Source organism: Onychomys torridus, chromosome 9, assembly GCF_903995425.1.
Source record: "Onychomys torridus chromosome 9, mOncTor1.1, whole genome shotgun sequence".
Classification (NCBI taxonomy): Eukaryota; Metazoa; Chordata; class Mammalia; order Rodentia; family Cricetidae; genus Onychomys; species Onychomys torridus.
Window position 1 is genome coordinate 89,234,909 of NC_050451.1, and position 25,007 is coordinate 89,259,915.

At 39.1% G+C, this 25,007-nt stretch overlaps 1 protein-coding gene across 5 annotated transcripts in view; it reads right to left on the minus strand.

Moving 5' to 3' along the window:
• Nucleotides 1-4,312: 4,312 nt before the first annotated feature.
• Tbc1d4 (TBC1 domain family member 4) overlaps nt 4,313-25,007 on the minus strand; it is a 166,545-nt gene continuing 145,850 nt past the window's right edge. For 3 of the 5 annotated variants that reach the window (XM_036199415.1, XM_036199414.1, XM_036199412.1), the window contains 7 exons: nt 21,455-21,613; nt 20,730-20,888; nt 17,307-17,551; nt 14,859-15,018; nt 10,455-10,624; nt 8,757-8,933; nt 4,313-6,614 (listed from right to left, as the gene is read on the minus strand). In XM_036199415.1, the coding sequence (XP_036055308.1) occupies nt 6,381-6,614; nt 8,757-8,933; nt 10,455-10,624; nt 14,859-15,018; nt 17,307-17,551; nt 20,730-20,888; nt 21,455-21,613 (1,304 nt within the window). In that variant the 3' untranslated portion in view covers nt 4,313-6,380. Of the gene's footprint in view, nt 6,615-8,756; nt 8,934-10,454; nt 10,625-14,858; nt 15,019-17,306; nt 17,552-20,729; nt 20,889-21,454; nt 21,617-25,007 lie in introns of all 5 variants that reach the window. The other 2 variants (XM_036199413.1, XM_036199411.1) reach the window with 1 other exon arrangement.

Here is a 25,007-nt window from a genome sequence, read left to right on the forward strand (position 1 = left end):
AAAGAATCAAAATGTGGTAGAGGTGTATATTATGGGATAGTAGTCTTTAAAAGAAAGAAAATTCTGGGACCAAACTGGTAGTTCACTGAGTAAAGTGTTTGATGCACAAGCATGAGAAAATAAATTCAGATCCCCAAACCTATATAAAGCTGGACACAGTAGTGTGCACATATAAGCCTAGCACTCCTATGACAAGACAGGAGCAGTGACAGAGACAGTAGAATGCCCCTTAAAAACTCATGGGCCAACTAGTATGATGTACATAGCAATAAACAAGAGATTCCATCTCAAACAAGCTAGAAGGTAAGAAACAACACCCATGGTTATTCTTGAACCTCCACATATATACCGTGACACATATGCACCACCATTCACATACATACACACACTCCTCACAAACACACACACACACACACACACACACACACACACACACACACACACTATTGAAGAAACACTGACATATGACACAACATAGATGGTGGTTGACAATGGCCAGGCCAGAGTAAGAATGTTTTAATGCAAGAGGAAAAGAATGAAGTGATATGGAGAATGGTTACACAACAATGTGGATGCAATTAATGCCATTGAACTTTACACTTAAAAAGTTAAGATACTAATTTTTACATTGCATATATTTCACCACAATTTTTAAGAGTCAGACTTTCTGTTCTTAATGCATTTAGAAGAACACATTTGTCACAGAGCCTTGGGTATTTGTATTGTATACATAGCTTCATATTTCTCTGTGACAGAGAGCAAAGCTGAATGATAAAGGGAAAGATGGCTGTAGGGTACAGACATTAAATAAAGGGAGAGCAATGAGTTGGGTGTCTAGGGCACTAGTCCAACACAGATGGCACAGCGGTCTTACAATGGGGACAGACTTGTCATAAGGGCCAGACTGCAGGGATTACAGAGGCCAGAACTCCCTGTATTCCCATTCACAATACTGCCTTGCCAGGGGTCTTGGCAAAGGTTCCCTCTAGTGTATCTGCCAAAACCTGCCATGTTTTCTTTCTTCTAAGACTACACAATTCTTTTGGGATTGACCTAATCTTTTTCTAGATATGCAAATATATTCAATTATATCATGGCAAAGCATTCAGGTCCAGAGGCTATGGTGCCTAGAGAAACTTCACAGATGAAATCAAAGCATGTTGATGTCACTTCAAAAATTCTCACACTAACCCTACTTTCAAAGTTTCAGAAGTACTTCATGCTAGTTCCAGGTATTAACTTTTACAGCCCTTCCTCCTGTGATATTTAGTTCAAATTTTTTTCTGATTTATAACATTTGTAACTAGGAAGGTTAACACTGCTCTGTACCAAAAAGTCACTAATTATGGCTTGCTAAGAACGACTGAGCAGTCTGAACAGATGGCACAAGAATAATAAAGGATGATGTACAAGGGGGAAAAAAGGAGGTCGTAACAGCATGTATGTGGTCAGGTATTTATGTGCACACTAGACACTATTATCAAAAGCTAGGTGTCACCTAAATTTCCCCCAATGTGTCTCATTAATAGGAAAGACCTGAGGGTATTGTCTGTCATGGGAAGGGGAAAACATAGACTCCAGAACAGCAAGTGGCTCTCAACCTTCCTAATGCTGCAACCCTTCAATACAGTTCCTCATGGCATGGTGACCCTCAACCATAAGATTATTTTCTTGCCACTTCATTGCCAGTGGCCAGGTCAGAGGAGCAGCAGGTGTCAGCCCACCAGGAGGCAACTCTCTGATGGATCAATCTTGGTTAGGTAAGGCCACAAGACCCCAAACCCCAGAATGTCTTTTGCTTCTGCTGTCTTCCTCTGGTATCTGGCATGGTATGAATGGATGCAGGGAGCTCCCCACTGCCTGTAATGTAGTGTGTTTATCTCATGGAAACACCCCATTCTACTGGGCATTTTTACCTGTAGATTATTATGAAGATGATTTCTTCCTAAACTGTACTGCCTAATTGATAATAATAATGTTAGTTTATACAGAGTTTTGATGAATAAAAATAAATACAAGGAAGTGTCACACAGAACACATGAGTTTCTTTTGAGAAGCTATATAAACTATGGCTTAGGTTAATAGTTAAGAAAAACAATTGAGTCCTAGTTAACCCAGCTAGCTTAAGTGATTTTAACCAGAGATGTGTTCACAGGTTTCAGAATGCATCACAGCTAAAACAAAGCTTTCAAAATAACTTAAAGTTAGACTAAGATGTTTTCACCAAATAGCTTTGAGGTTAAAAACCCAAGAAAATAATCTAAAGTTTTACAAAGGCACATAGTTGAATGAAGACCTCTTTAAGGTCAAGGAACAAGAACAAAGATTGTTGCTAGCTGATGTACTTTCCTTGCTAGGTTTGGTTGGTGATCAACGATGATGATTAATTCCTGTGCCCATTTTGCCCTCAATCTCTTGATATAAGAAACCATTGATGAGTGGATATATATCCCAAAGATTTAAAGTAGAGCTGACTGGTTTTTTTTCCATATATAAAAGTTTAGGTTTGTGATTCAATTAAGGTTCCTTATAAGATTACCTTTCAAGATAAGTAGTAAAGTAATTGGTCTTTCTTTGTAAGTGCAAACTGCAGCTTGCCAGTAAAAGACCTGACTGAGAAAAACAGCTTGCTTGCTTGCCTACATTGTTAATTTATAACACATTGCTTGAGTATAAATGCATGTGGGTTCTTGGGATAATTTGTTTTTCACCTATAGTATGTAAAAATGTTTAATCATGTAAGGGATATGAAACATATGCTGTTTTTTACTGTTTACTTTGTATTCATTGTAATCATTCACTTGAAAAACAGAATGTAGCCACATTGTAATTTTTATATTGCCTGAAAGATTTTGCTAGGGTATATAAGCCAGAAGAAAAAGAATAAAGATAGGGTTAAAATGGGGTAAAATGAAAACAGCAAGAATGAGAGTAGGAAATCACCAGGAAAACAAAAAAACAGAGAATGCAAAAGAAGAACAAAGAAAAGGTCCAAAGGAAACCATCAAGAGTATGTGAGTGTCTTTTTCCCTAATCCCCTCAGACAGGAAAATCTTAGTATGCAGCCACATGGTGGATCCCTTTCAAGCCCTGTGCTGCTGGAGGCTGGTCCCCCAGGCAGAGATACTATACTGTAACTTTGTGACTGATATGAATTGTAATGTAAATATCTGATATGCAGGATATCCTCTTCATAGTCATACTTAGGGAAGTATCACTTTATTGTAGCGAGCAAAATGGTTCATGCCATGAGGTGATAAAATTTCTTATTCCTAACTCATCACTGTGAGAAAAAGAAAACTGGTAAAACTGGTAAGTCAGTATGGATGTTAGAAGACTATACCATTAAGGAGCACCCTGCAGCCTAGGAGAGTCGTTAAGAGTACTTACTGCTCTTGCAAAAGACCAGGGTTTGGTTTCCAGCACCCATATCAGGCAGCTCACAATTGCTTATAACTTCAGCTCCAGGAGATTTGATGCCCTCTTCTGGCACTGTGCACATGTGGTGAACATACAGACAATGGAACACATACACATAAACATATAAATAAGTAAATAAACAAATAAGAAATAAATTTTACAAAAGACCTCACTACATCCTTTTCCAACTTTTTATGAAATACACTGCAATGATAGTTATAGGATTTAGTATCCTTTTAGTATATTGCAAACATACTTAAGGATAATTTCAAAGAAACATTATATAAAAGTACACTCATATTGTATCCATCAGTAAGTGTTTTAACTCTTAATTATTTGGAAACAAACCTAATAGAAAAATTCTGCAATTTTATATCCTCTTTACATCTTACAAGAGGACCTACACAATAAAAGGCATAGAGTTGAAGATACCATTCAATGATAGAGTACCAGCATACATGAAGTCTTAGTAGTAGTCTAGGTAGTACCTAGCATGCACAAGGTCTTAGCTTCCATACACAGCACTAGAAACAAAGAGAGGGAAAGAAGAGAGGGAAGGAATGAGGAAGGGAAGGAGGCGTAAATGATAGAATGGAGGGAGGAAAGAGAGAAATGGGGTATAGTGCAAGTCTGACAGCTCAACCTCCCTTTTCTTTCTACCACCACTAGTAAAGGCTCATTATGAAAGAAGTTGGAAACTGATAACGATATATTTCATAATTGTCTTAAATTATATTTGTTGTCCTGGATTCCTTTCATGAGAATGTTCAGCATTTCCATGTTTAGGTAGCATCAATCCAACCCATGCAGGTGTTGACTTCAAGTCTCTAAGCAAGAGCTTGACCCCACCCTGTTCTACCCTACCCCAAAAAATAACAACAGCAACATTCAGGAAATGGCAGCAACATATTTATTGGAGATGAGCTAGACATTACATGACCTGATGGAGAGGTAAAATGACAAAGCAGAACCAACTGGTGTAACGTTTTTATTAAATCACAAATGAGAAAGAAAAATCATTTTCACAAGAAAATACTATAACCACATTGTCTGAATCGCTGCCTTTGGACATCCAGAATATAGTTCACTTTTAACTGAGAAACAGAAAGAAGGTATTTCCTTCCCCAACGTGAAGACCTCTCAGTCACCACCTGTGCATCACACCCATAAGGCAATTTCTAACATCAGAAAGTAAGACTGTGCTCCTCTTCATCTTGGTAGGAGAATAAAAGATGCAACAAATGAAGAAATTTTCAGAAGATACAAGCAACTGATCAGCTAATGGCCCTCAACCAAATGGAGAATCTAGAACGAGCATGTCCTAGAGTCTAGAAGCTGTATCAAGTCTCCTAAGTAATAAGACTTGGTTGTTTGGGGGAGGAAACCCCCTGGATCCAAGGACACCCTAATCCCAAGACTTACAACATTCAAGTGGGGAACAGCCTAGAAGGGTTTATAGATGCTTGGCATCTACTGATCTGTGTCTTCTGAAATCATTACATCTTGACCTGTGAGCTACATAATAAAACTTCATCTTCTGTCTAACGAACTCTCTCTGAGGAAAATTACATCCAAATAACCCATCCGCAAAAAAGACAAGGACCGCAAAAAGTGGCGACAATAAACACTGTTTGGAAAGGCAAAAATGCCACCTGCATGTTCAGAGGCACCATCGTCAGTCAGCTCTGCTGTAGGGACCGAATGTGCACTGGGAAAATTCCTTTCCGTCCATGCACCCAGCATGCATGAACCGTCTCTAATAAGCGATCTATTATGTGGCCGAAGCCAGGAGTCCAAATACAGAATTGTACAGGTTTTAACTAGATTGGAGACATCTCTCTTCCCTTCCATTGTGCTTTACACAGTTCATTCCTGAACATTTCACAGTTCTAAATTTTTCACATGAAAGGGGAAAATGATTAATAAGGTGTTCTGTTATTGAGCAAAACATAAAGAAGCAACTCAACATGGTATATCATCTTTGGAAAATCAATCGTCATTTTATTTCCCTATTCTAAACCGAAGGTCACAAGAAGTATGTGGAAAGCTCCCATAATTTTGTGAGAAAATAGCAACCCCTGTCACTTGGTAAATACAGCACCAAGCAACTGTTTACCACTGTTGAAGTCACCTAAATAAAAAGGCAAAGAGCTACTATAGACAATTTAGGAGCTTAATTGTGTTTTTGAGGCCTGATATTTTCAGTGTGAATATCAATGCTGGTCTAATCTGCTAGAAAATTAGCAACATTCCTTTTCACCTTGAGGTGGGTGGACTCAGCCACAAGGTCCTGCTTTGTCCCTGTGTCTCAAGCAAAGCCTAACCAGACTCAAGATGAGTGAAGATTTGAGATGCTGGCATCACACCATGGGCAGGGCAGAACGGCCCCACCTTCCTAAGAGACTCCCAGGGGCGAGACTGGCAGCTAGTCATGTCCCTTATATAGACACAGACACATAAAGCTACAGAAATGTGTCTGCCTACCACGCTGAGTGAAACATGCTAGTCTTTGGGGGCAGGGGGAAATACATTCATTTTTTTTTCAAGTATATTTCAATATACAAAGATGTTCTAGATTCGTTTCACTAGAAAAACTAAAAGATACCATATATGTCCAAAGGGCAATCTCACTTGAACTCCCCTTTGGTGTGGATTTCATGAAGTTTTGATGGAGAAAGATAAATTGCTTTGAATACACATCTACCTTTTGACTGGAAAGCATGAATCTTTACGTCCACTTGTATATATGTATGTACATAGTTGGCGACAACCAGAAGAAAATACACTCTGGATGTCTGTGATGGCTTAGGAGTGCTCTGAGGAGAGCTACATCACCTACTGATGATCTCAGCACCAGTAGTAGGTGTCCCACCAGATTTCTGGTTGGCATTAAGTCAGCAGTGCACAGTGCCTCCTTCTGGGTATTGTCAGGAAGCTCTCTGCTGAGGCCACGTCCGAAACTATGGCTTATTTCCTGTCTTGGCTTTGTCATTACTGGGGTAAGTCAGGTCTCGCAGCAGCAATTCACAGTTGGCCAGCATCTCTGCTGGTAGCAGCTTCCGGATTTGCTCCACTGTCTTTTGATACGCCATCTTATCTTGTTCCAAGGTCCGGATTAAAGCCTTCATTTTGGTCTCTCTGGTCAAAAGAGTTTCTAGGTTGGATTCCAAGGACTGGATTTTAGCATGAGCTACCTGTTTGTCAAAAAAAAACAAATCCTCCATGTTAAAAATTTGAGGAGCCTGGCTCTTTATTTTATTTATTTGTTTGTTGGTTGGTTGGTTTTTTGAGACAGGGTTTCTCTGTGTAGCTTTGTGCCTTTCCTGGGATTCATTTGGTAGCCCAGGCTGGCCTGGAACTCACAGAAATCTGCCTGGCTCTGCCTTCCGAGTGCTGGAATTAAAGGCATGCACCACCACCGCCCGGCCCTGGCTCTTTATTACAGTAACAGCCATGTCTTACATTTGTTATTAGATAATTACATCACATTAGTTAAAAGAATATCATGTGAACAAACACTGAGAAAAATGTATTTTAAGTATATTTCAGTATACAAAAATATTATCTAAAATGGAGTTCATTTTTCTTCCCTAGAATGCTCCAAAATATAAGTATTGGAAACCAAAGATGTAGCTCAGTGATAGAATATTTTTCTACCATCAAGAAGATCCTAGATTCAAACTTCAGCAACATATTATATATATATATATATATATATATATATATATATATATATATATATGTGTGTGTGTGTGTGTGTGTGTGTGTGTGTGTGTGTGTGTGTATGTACAGGCATATATATATGCATACTTTACACTCACATGATTTCTCTCCTGTCACTAAAGCAGCAGCAATGCATTACTGTATCATTGCCCCATGATGCTGGGCTCATCACCCATACTCACTGGTGTTCCCCTGTCCTGCCTGACTGAAGGCAGAACAAGGACACCCTTGACTATGTTTTGTTATGTGACTCAATCCATCTCACAGTTTGGGGAGAGGCTAGTCTAAGCAACATGAAACTCACTCTGGCAAGAACTCCTCATATCCCCACTGTCTCATGCACCATAGTTGGAGCACACTGGTGAGGAAAACCTCATATGTTTAAGAAGGAATCCAAGTGATTGGTCATTATGGGCAGCCTTGCTGTTTGGTAACAACCTTCCCAGAAGAACCAAGTGGGGTGTTGGGAAAACTCCCTAATCCCTTCCAAGAGCAGCACCTTCAACAACCTAAGGCTCTCCCAGGCTTGGTTCCTACAGACATACTTGGAACTCCATTCATTTCAACTGGTTGAGAAGCTTGATGATGACTACTGGAACTGTCAACAGAAAGTCTGTAGCAACTAAGGACCATCACTCATGGGAAATAGGCACAAATGCCTTCCCCAGCAACAACAACCTCAGTGGATACTGCAATAGTAAAATAATAAGGAACAGTACAGCAACCAGTTTTGTTTTGAATAAATTACATAGGTTCACTGATTGATAGAAAAAGATATTTTTAAAAATTTTATTTTGTGTTTATTCACTGGTAATTATTATTATAATTATATATGTTTCATATATAATTTTTGTATGTATTTATATGTATTAATGTATTTCGATCATATATAACCCCTTTCTACGTACAACTCCTCTGGATCTCCTTCACATCCTCTTTACTTTTACTTTCTTAAAAATTTTCTATAACCCAAAGCTGATGTAAGACAATGTGAAAGCCCTCTGTCCCCTTGAGGCCCTCATTTTGAATCTATTTCCGCCTAGTAGGTCTTCACAGAGGACTCCATAGAGACAGAGTTAGGGGCTTCCTAGTTTGGAGCAGGTGTAGCTCAGGGAAGGAGGGGCAGGGGTGTGGCGAAGAATAAAGGGGCCACAAGGAACATCAGTTCCATCTCTAGAGTTCATCTTCCTCAGTGGGTTCAACTGCTGCTACCATATGGGTTTGGTGCAGCTGTGTCCCCTCCACACACATACAGGCACCTCACTCACTGCTCATCCCTCAGAGTCCAGCCCAAGCTCACAGAACCACATACCTGTTCCCTCTTGTTTTATTCTTCCTCCTCTGAACTTATCTGAATTATATATAGCATCCAATAAGGTGAACCCAAATTCTACTTTGAATTGCTATTCTATTTTGTGGGTGTGCGTTTTTCTCCCTCAAGTGCTACTTAAACTCCTAAGTACATCTGTAGACCTCCAAACACATGAACCTAATGAGATACCTAGGCTGTTGGTCTTCAGTGGTTCAACCCACATGCATATCCTAATTGTTCTGAGCAGTTCCATGTGAACAGGGCTCCATGCTCATAGTTGTTACAATCTTTATTTCTGTACCTGGAGTTTTTCTAGAAGGTCCATGTTCTGTCTTTTCAATTGGTTGTTGGCTCTCTCCAGCTTCTCCAGAGATTCATTATCCTCACAGGCATAGGAAGATTCCAGAAGCTCATCCTGTAGCACATGATATTCTACCTCATAGGCATGTAGCTGTTTAGAAATATCCATTTCAAAAACCTGTTGAGGCATCATGAGTTGGTTAGTTTGGCCTTCAGTATCTACACCAAGATACAGCAGTGTACAAAGGCAGACTTCATGTTTATTTCCCAGCACTATTGGGAAATTAAAACACACAAAAAGGGGAAAACAGGCCTGGTGATCCATACAAGAACAAATGGGCTACAGATCCAGCTTTTAGTACATTAGCATACAGAATATTTTTACACAATTGAAGCATCCTAGGAATGAGACCAAGTCACAAGAATAAACGAATGTCCAAGGGTAGCTGGCAATCAAGACAACTGTAATTTAGTAACTGTTCTCAAAATGTAGAGTACCAGATCAACATTTTTTGTGGAGCAAAGATTGCCTGTGTCAGAGACAATCACTGCTGATTAGTAAGCAAAGTTACATAGGGGCGTTTGGAATGCATGTGTTAATGGAGCTGAAAGGTCTTTAATAAATAAGTAAATGGCTTTATTCATTGCTAGTCGTTCTGAGCCTTTCTCAAGATCAGCAATCCATGCCATGGTCAGGAAAGTCCCATTCGTTTCATTATTTGGGGGTTTGGGGGGGGGTGCAGAGATTTAAGAGAACATACATGGTTTCAAATCTCCAAAATCATAATATATAACTACTTGATACTCATAGAAGTTATTTCAGCCACTAGTGCACAGCAATCCATACCCACAAGCCCATGACTTGGGAGACAGAAGTAAAAGAAAAGCAAGTTCAAGGCCAGCCTGGGCTCGGCAGTGTGAATACAACATCAAACAAATCAGAAAAGATATTTCAAAAAACCTGACAAATAATAAAATAGAAACAGAAGCGCCGGGCAGTGGTGGCGCACGCCTTGAATCCCAGCACTTGGGAGGCAGAGCCAGGTGGATCTCTGTGAGTTCGAGGCCAGCCTGGGCTACAGAGTGAGTTCCAGGAAAGGTGCAAAGCTACACAGAGAAACCCAGTCTCGGGAAAAAAAAAAAAAAAAAAATAGAAACAAAAGCCATGCCTGCTAACTTAAAGATTTTAATAACTAGAAACTACTGATTACTATTTACATTATCTGCATATGAGTTATGTTTTGTGGTGCTAAGGATCAAATCCAGGACTTTGTGCATGCTAGACAAACTGAGCTACATTACCATGGTGGCCTTCAACTTGGGATCCCACACCCTCCACCTCCTAAGTAGCTGAGGTCACAAGCCTGGCCCATGTTATAAATTCTGAAAGAATTGGTGATATTGCAAAAGGTAGTGAGCTTCATTTTATTTTCTGGGCATATTGCCTCTTCAAGTTCTGACCAAGATCTCATCGTTGGTTTAAACTGAAAGGATTCCTGGAAAAACCACTATGCATCACTATAGCATATTTTCTATGCATATGCAGACAATGTTACAATGCTGATAATTTCATAATCGTCTCATTTCTAAATAAAATGTGCCTAATCAGACAAAAGAAGACCTTAAAGAAAATAGATGCTAGGCAAACTATATTTTTATGTGAAAGAATTCAATACATGTCAGATCATTTACATCATACCTGGGTAATAATTTTTTCCATTTCCGTGGTACTCATATCAGGTAATGTGCTTTTGAGAAATTCAACAATATTTTCAAAGTTTTCACACTCCATTATAAGTGCTTCCTGGCTGCTCAGTAAGCTGAGAGCAACCTTAAATATAACTTCAGTTCCCTGAAGAAAAATAATATCTAGAACAAGAGATAAAATTTTCACAGTCAACGTTGTGTATCTACTATTGCAAGGAGCATATTCTTTGTTTTACTACAGCAGCAGAACCAGAAAACATGTAAAAGAAAACCAGTCAAAACTGGTTTTTACTTTTTTTAAAAACAAGTTATACATGACTGACACAAACAGAATGCTGTCTATTCTTATTTATTAAGGATCTGAGATATAGTTAAGGGGAAAGAGGAGCCATTATATATCTGTCTGTCTATATATTGTTTACAGCTTTTAATGGCAAATTGAATATTTTCTAGATAAAGTTCAAATAAATTTATCCAAGTAACATTTAGGTTTTTCTTCACAATAGAACATAACAACAAATCAATATAATCAACGAGTACTATTCAGATTTTCTAATCCAAAAGCAAATGAGCCAGCTAAGATGTAATTAAATCTATATTCAAGTAGGAAATTAAAAGAGAAACCTTAGCATATACATGGCCTGTGCAGGCCAGAGAACTGTCATGTCCAGTCCCAATCTCTAACAGGGAACAGACTGCTAGGGAAGGGACGTTAGTATCATGAACTCTGACTTAAGGGTCCAAAGCAAGGGAAAGAAACATCCTTTCAACTAGACACAAACACATCTAGGAGGGTTTCTAGGAGACCCATTATAAGAACCCAAAATGTCAGGGGAAACTCCACTGGAAAAAACGTGGTGTATATCCAACAGGCAAGAAGCACCCAGGGATTGCGAACTCACTCAGTGCAACTGCATGTTACATTTCAGTTGCAGCTTTGCCAGAAGATGGTATTAGACCTCCTATTAAAAAGGTCTGCAAAGCCACAATGCAGAGTATGTACACATAAAATACATATGTGCTCAAAACTCAAGCTTCTTCTAACGTTTTTCCATTTGTTGTAATCTGATTTTTCTCTGAGTTTTATACTAATTTAAAAAAACATGTTGATGACTTCAAATTAGAGAACACTTAATATTTGACCAAAAAAATAAAAATCTTCAATTTAGCACAGTGGTACATAAAGACTAAGGTTTTTGCCATGGCCTCTAGACAAGTGTGTAAAAGCCAGCAGGGGTGGGAGCCCACTCTAGGATACTGAGGTCCGAGTCAACATCACTGAATAAGTTTCTAGTGAACAGTAATTGCTGATATGTTTCTTTCCTTTTCTGTTTTCAGATGCTGTGATGGTCGGCTTTATGTCAACTTGACACAAGCTAGAGCCACTGGGGAAGAGGGAACCTCATTGAATAAATGCCTCCATAAGACTGTCTGTAGGCAAATCTGTAGTATATTTTCCTATGATTGATGACTTATGTGGGAGGGCCCAGTTCAGAATGGATGGTGCCACCCCTGGGCTGGTAGTCCTGGGTGTTAGAAGAAAGCAGACTAAGCAAGCCATGAGGAGCAAGCCAATAATCAGCACTTCTCCATGGCCTCTAACTCTACTCATGCCTCAAGTTTCCTGCCTTAACTTCCCTCAGTGATGGACTGTGGTGTGTAAGCTGAAATGAACCCTTTCCTTCCCAAGTTGCCTTTGGTCATGGTGTTTTATCACAGCAACAGAAATCATAACTAAGACAGATGGGGATTTGTTACATAGCTAACTCAAACTCATAATCCTCCTGTCTCAGCTTCTCAAAGTGCTCAGATTACAGGTGTGCACAGCCACACTCAGCCTCATGTTTTTGTTTTTTAAATGATACTATGATGAACCCATTTAAGTGCTGTGAATAGATCTCAAGGCTCCCAGAAGGCACACAAACCATGCCATATTCTCTTGCTTTCCATTGCCAACCCTGTGGTTAGAGCAATGTAGTTACTCCACAATGTGCCTGTCTTTATTCAGAGATTTGCCTCCTAGCCAGTCTTAGGGATTGGCTATGGCTCCATCAGTGGCAGTAAATGCAGCCATGTAAGCAATGAGACAGGATCAAGAGTTACATGTTAACAACAGAAAGACTAAGAAATGCCACTAGAAATAGTATCCATAACAGCACAGCAGTTGGGTTCCTTTCTCTGTATTGTGACTCCAAGTGATGAGAAAAAGATGTAAGACCCAGAAAGACAAAAATCTAGAAAAACATACAGAGTCTGTTGTAGTGGGTAGCCATCCCAGCCTTGGCCTGGAAGTTCCAACCCCCATTGAGGCTTTGGTAATGGTCCGCCCACAAGGCGGGGCTGAGGGAGGAAGCTGAAGACCCAGGATCGAGAGGAGAGGTCTTTCTTGGTTCTGGGACCTTGGACGCTGGAGGTAGACCGAGCAGAGTTCTCCAGAGAACACCACCGGACTGTGCCATACCTTTGCCAGACCCTACAACCTATCCCTTCATTTTTAAGTTACCCACAATATAAACCTCCCTTTTAACTACATGGAGTGGCCATAATAATTTCACCAATATGGTAGACTATCATATACATTAGTAAACAAATTTAGTAAAATAACAGCCTTAGATAATTTGCACTGTAATTTGCACTGTTATGAATTCTTACATGTTGATACAAATATAAACTTTTTATATTCCTATTTAAGATAATTTGTATATTGATACAAATACAGAACTATATTTGTTATATTGTACACATATTTTCACTCTTATTTGAAATATTTGTATATTGATACAAATGTAAATTTATATCTGCCATACTTTATGTATGTTCTACTTCTGTTTAAGATATTCTGTATACTGATATATATTTAGCATTATTATCATATTGCATATTGCACTATACATTCCTACCTCTGTTAAAGATATTTTGTGTACTGTCACAATTTAAAGTCATTGTCCTTTTACTGTACATTTGCTTACAGACTGTTTGCCTTATTTATTGAAAGCCTTAGTCCTTAGGTTGTTTAGGTAGATAAGACTTATAGATTTATTGTCACCTATGCTTGTCATCTCTATAATTATGTTAGTTAGGTTATCCAGATTTATAAATACATAGGTCAAATGGACAGGTAATCTTCAAACACTTCATGGACCTAGAGAATATGGAATTTAAATAACTTAGAATTCTGTTGACGTGAGACACAATTGCTCCTGGCAGCACCAACTTGATCCCGAGAGAATGTTGGGCTTCTAAGACATTTCCATTTGGAAATTTGTCTTCATGGCACAAAATGGCCTACTGGGCAAAGCCTCAACTGCTGACAGTACAAATTCTGTCCTTTCTGGACAAGTAGGACACAAGGAAAGCGACCACTGTACTTTGCCAAGACAGGGTAAGATGGTCTTTCAGAATTCCTGCTTCTGAAAATGGTCTTTCAGATACTCTAGGCCTGTAGCCAATTTGAATGCACCAACGATGCTCAGAAACATTAGGTGACTGTCCAGGCTGCCAGCTGTCTCTATCTACTCTTGCAAGACTCCCAAAAGTTGCTTGCGTCCTTCTCCCATTTCTCAGGTATTATTATATTCCTTCTCAGGTCTTTGATGAGGTTGAAGACTAGCAGTTATAGTTACAACTTAGTATATATACATATATAATATCTTAGATAAAATATATTAAGTATTAGACTCAGGTTCTTTAGGATAGGACAACTTTTGGAATGTTCTTTGTAACATGCCACCTACCCACGCTCTAGACTTCCCTAGATTTTAGTATGTGTTTTTTGCTTGATATTGTTTGCATTTATTGTAATTCCAACTTATCTAGGTCATTATCCCTCATTACTCCTGGACAATATTTGATAACCATTTCTTTGTATATTGTCTTGTATTAGGTTAGAACCTTCTTATTTAGATATAGTGGATAGCCATCCAGCCTTGACCTAGAAGTTCCAACCCCCACTGAGGTTTTGGTAATGGTCACGCCCACAAAACAGGGCTGAGGGAGGAAGCTGAAGACCCAGGATCGAGAGGAGAGGTCTTTCTTGGTTCTGGGACCCTGGACGCTGGAGGTAGACTAAGCAGAGTTCTCCAGAGACCACTACCAGACTGCACCATACCTTTGCCAGACCCTACAACCTATCCCTTCATTTGTAAGTTACCCCACAAAATAAACCTGCCTTTTAACTACGTGGAGTGGCCTTAATAATTTCACCAATAGTCTGTCCCTGATCCACATCTGAAAACTGTGTTTTCTAGGTTTTCCACACAAATAAACATAAGAGCCCAATTCTTTTCTACTACATTTGAGTAATACTTAGGACTCTCCTGACCCTCTGGGGTCTTCATTGACAATGATCTTGGAGGAATAGATAACACTGTCCCTATTGGACACAGGCATCACTTACCAAAAACTCTGGCTACAAATCCTAAGGGAAACTGAGAGGCAAAAAGTGTGAGGAACCAGGGTGCAGCATACAGGCTGGGGCTGATCTCATTCTCCTCAAGATGATTGTAGAGCTCCCGGTGGTAGTCATGAAGGAGTCTGGACAGCTGGTACATCTGGATCTGCAGTTCATATAGAGAAGAAAAATAAAACTTGTAGAAATCTGTATGTGTATACAATATACAACCTTTCAATAACTCACACACATATAGTAAAGTAACATGTCTTTATTTTTATTGTTAACTTGAAAGATGATGTTCAAATCCAAGTTCACGACATTTAAGGCATAATTCATGTCAGTGCAAATTCAACCACGCCTCATAAGCAAGGGTTTCTACTATGTGTTTGGTATGGTGTACATATGTGGAGAGAGTATGATTCTTCCTATAGAAAGTAATTGTTTTTGAGTCTAACAGATTTCCAATATCTCCTCCTGAATGCGAACTTTTTCTTATAAAAAGATATAAATTATTAAAAGTGCATGTTGTAAATTTAAGAATGATTTCACAGCATAAACTAAAAAACAACTCTTGGAGGAAAACGAATCACAAAGTGCTGTACTTAAACACTGCTGATTCTATCTGAGCCTTATCTACAATACAAACCTTGGAAACGACATTTCCACACAAACTGTGAAAGGAAGGACTTGGGGCCACAGGAAGTCATGGCTATAAAATGAACAGCTTGGCAGGAGGCAAACACAGAAAGAGGTTTTGTAATGAGATTGTTATCTCAGTAAGTTGTATCAAAAAAGAAATCATATATTTATTTCCCTTAGGCCAGCTTCGGTTGAGAAACTAGACAGGGTGGGCGTTCATCAGGTGGAGAACTAGTATTCTGGAAAGCTCTAAAACAAACCTGATTAGCAGAGTAAAAAGAAAGCATGTTGATAGAAACATTCTGTTCTTGTTCAGTTGAGACCATGATGAGGAAACAAATGTTTGCCATTTCATTATTTTCAAGGATCTTAGATTCTGCACCTTATGTTTGAAACTTGAAGTTAGGGAAATTTCCTCCATTGAAGTAGATTTGGGGAGATATGAAAATGTAAGGTTCCTACAAAGGAAGTTTTAATAATAAAGCCCTACTTGCAAAGAAAAAAAAATCATTCTTCCATTCTGCAGTGCATTTAACATGACAAAGCTCTGGCTAGAAGAGACAAAATAAGAGGAAGTGACATGGGAAGGGTGGACAGTAGAAGAAAGGAAAAGGTCACACAAGACTTCAGAGAACAGACAGAAGGCTTGTTCAGTCAACACAGAAATCAGTAGACATGGAGTGTGACGAGACAGATGTCAAAGCAAAGGAGAAATCAGCCCCTTGTTCACAGTTAAGATTGCTGAAGCAGAGCCTGCAGTGCCCATGCTCGAGGGTGAAGCAAGAAATCAGACATCCTCTCAAGGAAGCCAGGCTCACTGGCGTAGGGACCCATGCCATCTTTGAAAACCTTAGGGATCAAACCTTAACAGCATCCTGATCTAGACAATGGAAAGGTGTCATGTTTCACTTTCTGAGGGACAGAGTTCAGTGCTCCTATGAGGAGAACATCCCTACTGTCAGACTGGCAGGTAAGATGTTACAACGTTTGCATTTCCAAAATTAGAAACAGTATTCTTAGTAATTATAATGATCATTTTTATAATTTTCTTTGAGAATTTCTGACATAGTACGCTGTTGACATCATTGCGACCACTCCCTCATTCCCACAAGATTTCCAACTTGGATCCATGACCTCTTCTGTAATTATTATTGTTACATACATGTACACACCCACCATTTGATGTTGGTTATACATACATGTGTTTAGGGATTACCACTTGGGACTTTTCTGTGATGTTTCCTGAATAACGACTATTAATGTACAAATCCAATTTACCTATGCTTATGCTGTGTTAAATTTTTAATTAGGAATTTTTAATGGGAAAAAATTGCATTTTAAATTTATAACTAAACCTTTCTGCCTGTGGCCCAAAATCACTGTTACATGCCATTTCTCTTCTCTGAAACTTAATAACAAAGAAATTGTTTTCTAAAAACCAGAGTTAATTTAATTCTTTACAGTGATCCCAATGTTTCCTCGCTGATATAAAGTATAAGTAAACTGTTCAGAATAAAACAACATTGAACCTGTTAAGTAGATCTATACACAGCTACCAAGTAGGAATTGGTCTGCTGTAGTTATATACCTTGGTGAGCACTTTCTGTATGCCTTCCTAAGTACATGGGTATTGAGCAAAATCTCAATTCCTCCACAAAAACAATGACTAACATTTATCCATATATTTATCTAAGTTCTAAGACACTGGATCTAGATTTCTTGAACTCTGAACTGTGATTCAGAAATGGTTGGTACTGAGATTTCCGATGAAAGCCTCCTGGACACCTGATTCCTCAAAAGCCATTGCCTCACCTGAAGGGACATCATATCCGGTCGGTACTGCTTGCGGAAGCCCAGGTCATACATAAGGAACTTCAACATTTCAAAGGCTTGCTCTTCACTCATGTGTAGAAGCAGGACTCCGGCCACAAAGCTGATGCCCTGACAGTAGCCCACTTCTTTGTCCAGCAAAGAGTAGGCTTTCAGCAGGTTAAAGAGGGACAGCTGCCCTGCCCCAAGCTGGACTGAAAAGTAAGGATGAGTGGGAAACGTCCTCCCTGCAGAAGGGAAGAAGAACCATGCTTAGAAATCAGAGGGGAAACCACACAGTGACCTCTGGGGTTGACCAGCACTCTGTCAACCAGGGAGTTGCTGGGAATATTCATCTAAGAGGCTCCTCTCACTTCTCTGCCCCCTCCTCCCTCCTGTCCCCTCCTGCCCCCTCCTCCTCCCTCTTCCCCCTTCCTCCCCCACTTCCACCTCACTACTATGTGAGTCCTGTGTTCCACACACATGATACAGACACAGCCATTTTATGCTAAGCAGCATTGCTTTCTACAAAAGCAATACCATTCAACAGAAGTCTGTCCTCCATGGTATAGCTGAAAGGTACTACAGAGCAGAACTCAGATTTATTTTGAGTTTAAATCAAGGCAAAGTCTAAATTCATGTAAAGACCACTCTCCAACCAAAATCAAATTATATAAGGTGTCATTAGTTAAGGCAAAATCTTGGTAATCTATAACCAGATTTACTTTTTATTTTGTGTGTTTGTAATATAACACTGGAGGGATTTTTGTTTTTGGTTTTATTTTGCTTTACATAGCGTCTATTTAGGAATTCTACTTTTCAGGCAAATTTTATCTCTGTTCCCATAAACCATGTAGACTCCATTTAAAAAATATACACAACATATGCATACACATACATACACACACGTCCAAAGAAGATAAAGACAGTAAAAGTTCAATGATTTCAAGTTAATCTCTGCCTACAATTTACTTCTGGACAAAAGATTACCATGGAGACACCAGCAAGCAAACCAACTCAACCCTGCCTTTCTAAAAAGCTGGTGTTTGGTACGAACCAGAACCACCCTCCTCCCCAAGGCTGTTTACACCAGTTTGGGACTTCCCTTGAGTCAACAAAAATGAAGGCCAGTGAGCTTCCTTGTCAAATGATTACTCAGGTCAATTAGAATTTGCAAGAGTGTAAGATTTTAAAATGTTTTCTACTGCATATGCTTAAAAGTGTGTTCTGTTTTCCTGTTCTGTTTTTCCAAGAACTGATAAGATGAGTTCTGCAGAGTAAGGGGGAGAAGAGAGAGGAAGCCCAGGAGAGGGAGGGAGGAACCCAGATGGCCACTGGCAGAGGCAAATAAGCAGTTTTTAAAGTTAACAATCTAATTTCTCTCTTAAATCTTTTGCTAAAAAAAAAAAAAGTTATAAATATCCCGTGTGTCCAAGAACTTGATCCTGCCTTCATCTTTGCTGACATTCTTTCCCTGAAACTTCACTCACCATTTCCCTGTTTGTCTGGGACATCTAGACTGCAGCACCCCAGTACTACATCTCATCACCCATTTACCAACACAGTTCCACGGTCTGGCAGGGACACAGGGAAGGCCAAGCCTAGTTCTCAGTTAACAAAGGAATAGACTTAGGGGCAAAGCAGCCCGTTGACAACCACAGCCAGGACAATGACTCAAGTGTCCAGTTTCTCTATAAGATTTCTACTTTAATTCTATTGGAGTCAAAATATATTAACTGAAGTGAGCCCTTCCCCCAAGAAATGTTGTTTATTAATTAAAGGAACAGAGGTCAATGCTAGTTTTTAGCCAGTGATTTTTTTTTTTTTATATACCTATTCCCCTCTTTTCCCCTAGGGACTCAAACAAATCTGGCCAACTGATGTATATCAGCTTCTAAAAATATAGATTAAATTGTTAAACACCAATATTAAATATTTAGATACTTTCAAAATAGTAAAGTATATATGATAATATGCTTTAGAGAAAAAAATGATTTTTTAAAATCATACTATCTGGGGGCTAGAGTATCTGTCAGTAGAGAGCTTTCCTCGCATGCGGAAAGCCTGGCTTCTGTCTCTAGCACTGTATAAACCAGGTGTAGTGGCAGGAGACATAATCCCAGCATCAGGGAGATGGAAAGGATCAATTCAAGGTAATTCTTGACTACACGGTGAATTTGAGGTTGGCTAATACCTTGTCTCCAAAAATAAATATAAAACCATACTAATTTTACTTTTCATATTAAATTCAGTATTTAAAAAACTGCTTTATGATGCTGCTACTGGAAATTCCTCCAAAGACTGGAAGTACTCACCCATCTACACAGAATTAACACAGCTAACTTGTTTCTAATCCGGTATGGATGTGTTAACTATTTCTACAGCTTAAGCACTTACTGGATACCTTCTCTTCTTTGGGGGTCTTTGCTGTGGGATGTCCTGTATATTATGAATATATGTTTCTATAACTGATTGATAAATAAAACACTGATTGGCCAGTAGCCAGGCAGGAAGTATAAGCTGGGCGGGACAAACAGAGAAGAGAGGCTGGGAGGTGGAAGCTCAGGGAGATGCCCACCTGCCATCCAGGGAGCAGCACGTAAAGGCAGCAGGCAAAGCCATGGAACACATGGCAACATATAGATTAACAGAAGTGGGCTGAGTATAAGTGTAAGAGCTAGTGAGTGGTAGGCCTGAGCTAATGGACCAGCAGTTTAAATAATATAAGCGTCTGTGTGTTTATTTTATAAGTGGGCTATGGGATTGCTGGGGCTTGGTGGGATATGGAGAAAAAAACTCTAGCTACAGGTCCTTGAAAGTGGCCTCTCCCCTCCTCTTCATAGAGAGCGTGATCAGCCCACTTTTTCACCCATATGGCTGCTTGCTTTCTGATTTGCCATTATCTAGCCATCTCTGAGTCCCTACTTGGATGACTACAGCATTACTTTTTATGGTGATTGCTAAAATCAATGTCTGAAAGTCTTTAAACTCCTGTTAAGTATTTCTTTACCTTTTTAATCTATTTCAAAATCAACACTGATCATGACAGAGTTGCCTGGCTGAGTGGATAGCTCAGTAGAGGAGAACTTGCCTAGCATGCACAAGGCCTTGGGTTTTATCTCCAGCACTACACACACACACACACACACACACACACACACACACACACACACACACATCAATTCAAATTCAGTAACTGAGAGCACTCCATAATATGACCTTCATAGTGATTCCCATTTCAGAGGGATAGTTTGAGGGTGAATATTCCACTCATGGTTCTTTATTCAGAATATAAGGCCAACTTACCCAGACAAAGCAGTCAGCCCCTCAGTAGATGCCAACAAACCCTCTTTATCAATGTTACCAACCAACAAACACTAAGATGGCTTTTGCTTTTGTAAATGACAATCCACTTCAGAGACATACCCAAATCCACAAGTATGGCGTGCTGCTGAGCGGTAAGCTGCTTCAGAAGTTCCTTATAGGAGGTGTCTGGAGGCTGGTGTTTGTTGGGCAATCTGTGCCTCAAGCGGTATTGTAATGCTAGAAACTGCCAAATTTCTCCTCGCCGACTTTTGGGGACCCCTACAGTCCAAGAGATGCAAAAGTCAGAGCATGAGTGTGGGAATAAAGCCACAGTAGATGAGGCATGTCAGAGTGAAAACCCAGCTCTCCTTTCTGTACGCCACCCTCAGCTCATGTTCTCCAGTGCACTAACTAACAGGGGCATATTTTAACAAGTCTTCTCCTATAGACCCTTTGCCATTATTATATGTAAATAAATATTTCTGATCGAATGATGGTAATGAGTCAAGTTGGTGAGTCTGCACTATTTTATGGCCACAATTAGAGCTTTCTACTAAGGCTTGCATCTCTTCTTCAGGAAACAAGAACAAGAAGCATCAGAAAAGTTGCGGTAAGTATGAAGGAGTAATAATAAGGTCAGCAACCTTTCTGGGGACAGCAGCATCGATTTCTCATCAATCTCATTAGCAGGGTATAAGTGGAAACAGAAAACCCACCCACCCACATAGCACTATACTTTCCTTTCTTTATAAGCAAGTTATAAGACAATATTGTGTTTCTACTTCATAAATCAGAAACACTTCCACAGCTTTCCACAAATAAAAAGTTATGAAAATGGTCAATACCTTCCTTAAGGGACGTGTGGATGTCTTCCATGTCACATCTGATTTTAGTTCTGCAATTTAGCAACTTCTTGTCCCATGTGATTAAGACTTCCTTCTGACATGTACCAACTTCTTCATAGTCTAACTTAACTTTTCTAGACTGGAGTTCATCTCTTCTTGCTTGAAAAAGAAATGCAATGAATCAAAAACCAACTTGTTGTTAACATACACACAGCATTGTGAATATTGGATGCATTATTAAACTACACCAAATTACTGTCCTCTGGTGGGGAAAAACTTAAAATGTTGAGAAAATGGGGCTGTAGAGATGGCTTAGTGGTTAAAAGGACCCAAGTTCAATTCCCAGCATCCACATGCCAGCTAACAGCCATCTGTAATTCCAGTTCCAGAAGATCAATGCCCTATTACAGCTTACATGGATACTACGTGCAGGTGATGTCTACACACATTCAGGCAAAACACCCAGGGACATAAAAATAAGGAAAACCTTTTTAAGTCTTTTGAGGAAAATGTAGGAGGTTTTCAAATGTTGAGTCATTCCTATGAGAAAATACTTGCAATAACTAAGAATTTTTTATTATCTTATACTTAGTAATTTTGCTTTGTATAAAATACAAACTGAGACTAAAGAGATGGCTCTGTGTGTTTAAGATACTTGAATAGCAAGCCTGAACTTGACTCCCTGGAACCCACATAGAGGAAGGAGAGAATCAGCCTTCAAAAGCTGTCCACTGACCTCCATAGTCACTCTGTGACATGCACATGCACACACACACACACAGAAGTGTGTATGCATGCAAATAAGTAAATATTAGCTATGCTATAAATTTCAACTCTGGGCAAATATGAAATCCTTAGAAGCAACAGCTTATATTATCTTAAACATCATTAAAGCAGGCTAGAGATGTGGCTCAGTTAAGAACACTGACTGCTCTTCCGGGGGACTCTTCAAGGACACTGGCAAGCATATGGTATATAGAAACACATGCAGGCAAAATGCTCATATACATAAAAATATAATAAATTTTAAAGTCCCATTAAAGTTTTAATATTTTGTACATGATGTATATATAAGCGATACCTCATGCATTAACCTTGATCTGAGAACTATTTTACTGTAATTTTCATGCATCCCTATTATCATTTGTAGAGTTATTTAAATTCCTCTTATCACTAGGCTATGTGTTCCTATATTCATCTTTAATAACCTTTTGTTTATTTGAGGTGCTGGGGATTGAGCACAAGGCCATGTGCAGCTAGGGACATGCTCACTGAGATATGTACTCAAGCCTCTATTCTTAATAACCTTAAGAAGGAAAATTCATTCTATTAAAGTCAACATTCATTCACATTTTAATGATACCAATTCTCTTTTATCTGGTGATCTAAAACACAAGCCTAGACTCATTCAAGGAAATGCCTACGAAAGCACCCACGGTCTTGACCTGTCTGTGTGTTAAATAACTGATTCCAAAAGAAAAGGGACACAGACACGGGAGTGCACACCCCGACCTTCCGTGTGGTCTCTTCATGGGAATCTGAGGGGCCTCCATTCCCTCAAGCTCCGGGTTCTCCCCTGATCAGCTTACCTTCTGCAACACAAATCTTTGTCAAGCATCCAAAGTCCTCGACAGCACAGAAACAGTAACAGGATAAATGTTACCCTTTGCTTGATGCAGTGGAAACACCCAAAAAGAAATAAAATACCCTAAAATGGACTATTCTTCAAGTCGGGTGGGAAAGATTCCTATTTAAAAGTCTGGACATACCCAAAAGACAGACCGACTACAAAAATATTCCTCTGCAGTCCACTAGGTGGCTTTCTAGCGCGGTCCAGCTTTGCTTCTCAGTATTCGCTGGGTGCACGTCTGAGATAAATCTTTTAAAGAAGTAGGTTTGCCGAAGCTCATAATAAACACAGCTCTGTATGCGCACCACTGCTAACGGTGCGCTCCACAGGGAACTGAGCATATTTCCTCTGCTATCTCCCCCACTCCCTCCCTGCTCTGCCCGCGTGCATCCCAACTAATCTTAAGAACCTCCTCTATGCTAGCCACAGTCCCCGAGGACAAACTAATACGAACATTGACATGAATCCTCCCTCAATCGTTTAACTATAAGGAAATGTTGAGAAATGACTGCCATCAGACTGGAATTTTATCCTTTTTGCTTAAGCTAGGCAGTAAACATTGAGTTGATAAAGCCTTTTCAGAAGAGTTCTTATCATCATCCCTGTCCTAACCCTGTAAAATTATATAGTGTAGCTGACCTCGGTGCAGACATGTAATCATTTATATTAAAACACTCCATCATTTCATACTAACATGCACAGTTGGGAAATATTATAGAATACTCAAAAAAAAAAAAAAAAAAAGCCTGGGAGTTATAATAGGCAGCCCTGTGTTCTAGAGTTTGTTCCACTTGTGTGCCACCCTGTGAATTCGGGTGAATTCCTGAGTGTCCCGCACCAATCACTTACTGGTCTATAGGATGAAGACTGAGCTAAACAACCTCCAAAGCCATTGTCCATTCAAGCAGCCTAAGATTCTAAAACTATCCTTTGATATTTAATATAAATTTTTATTTGAATATACTTTCAGCTGAAATATAATCCATGCTTTAAATGTTTAAAAGAATATTAATCATCTTTTTGCCAACTTCCTTTTTATGTTCAGGATACTCAAGATAAAACCAATTGCTGAAAAATATGAATTCCAGCCTACCAAAAATCTTTGAAAGCTCCAGAGGGAATACTGTGTGTCATACAACTTCGTAAAGCCACATCAGTAGCAGCTAATTGAGTTTTTAACTTTACAGAAAAGACTTATTTCCTAAGGATATTTAGTAACATATGCATTTTCCATTCTGGTAAGAAAATAGCAATAAAAATAAACTAAGTCTTTATAAACTGAATAAGTGATGCTAAATTTTTTTTAATTAAAAAAACTGAATTGCATTGAAGTACAGTAATAAGGATGTAAGGGCAGAAAATGAAACTCAGTTAAAAAAAAAAAACCTACATTTTTAAAGTGTCTTTTGGAAGACAATGTAACAACAGCAAGTGAGAGAAAAAAGCTATTTGTACATCTGCCAGAAACCGGAGAAGTCAAAGGCCCGCTTAAGCTAATCATTCATTTCACAGATGGAAAAACAAACCCTTTAGGGGAAGTCATTTGCCCAAAATAATGGTATCTGTATATGTTTTGGATGTGCGTACTGTCTGAGATCTCTTTGTGTGTGGATCTATTGGAACTGAGACAAATTACATCATCCTTTCAAAGGGCTCAGAAACACATTCTAAAGCATTTAGTATATACAAACTTAACAGTCAATGGCCTTCACCAGCGTACCAGCTCTTATGAATATCAGATTATAGGTTTAGTGATTTGAAAGTTATTTTATCTAGAAAAGTAATAAAACCTAGAAACTTTGATTGGGTTATATTTAATTGATAATAGTTAAATTGCATATGACACAAACAAATTTGCTTGAAATAGGCATACTTCTCTCAGAATGAATGAATATACCTGGAAGTTGACAGATTGCATTCAAA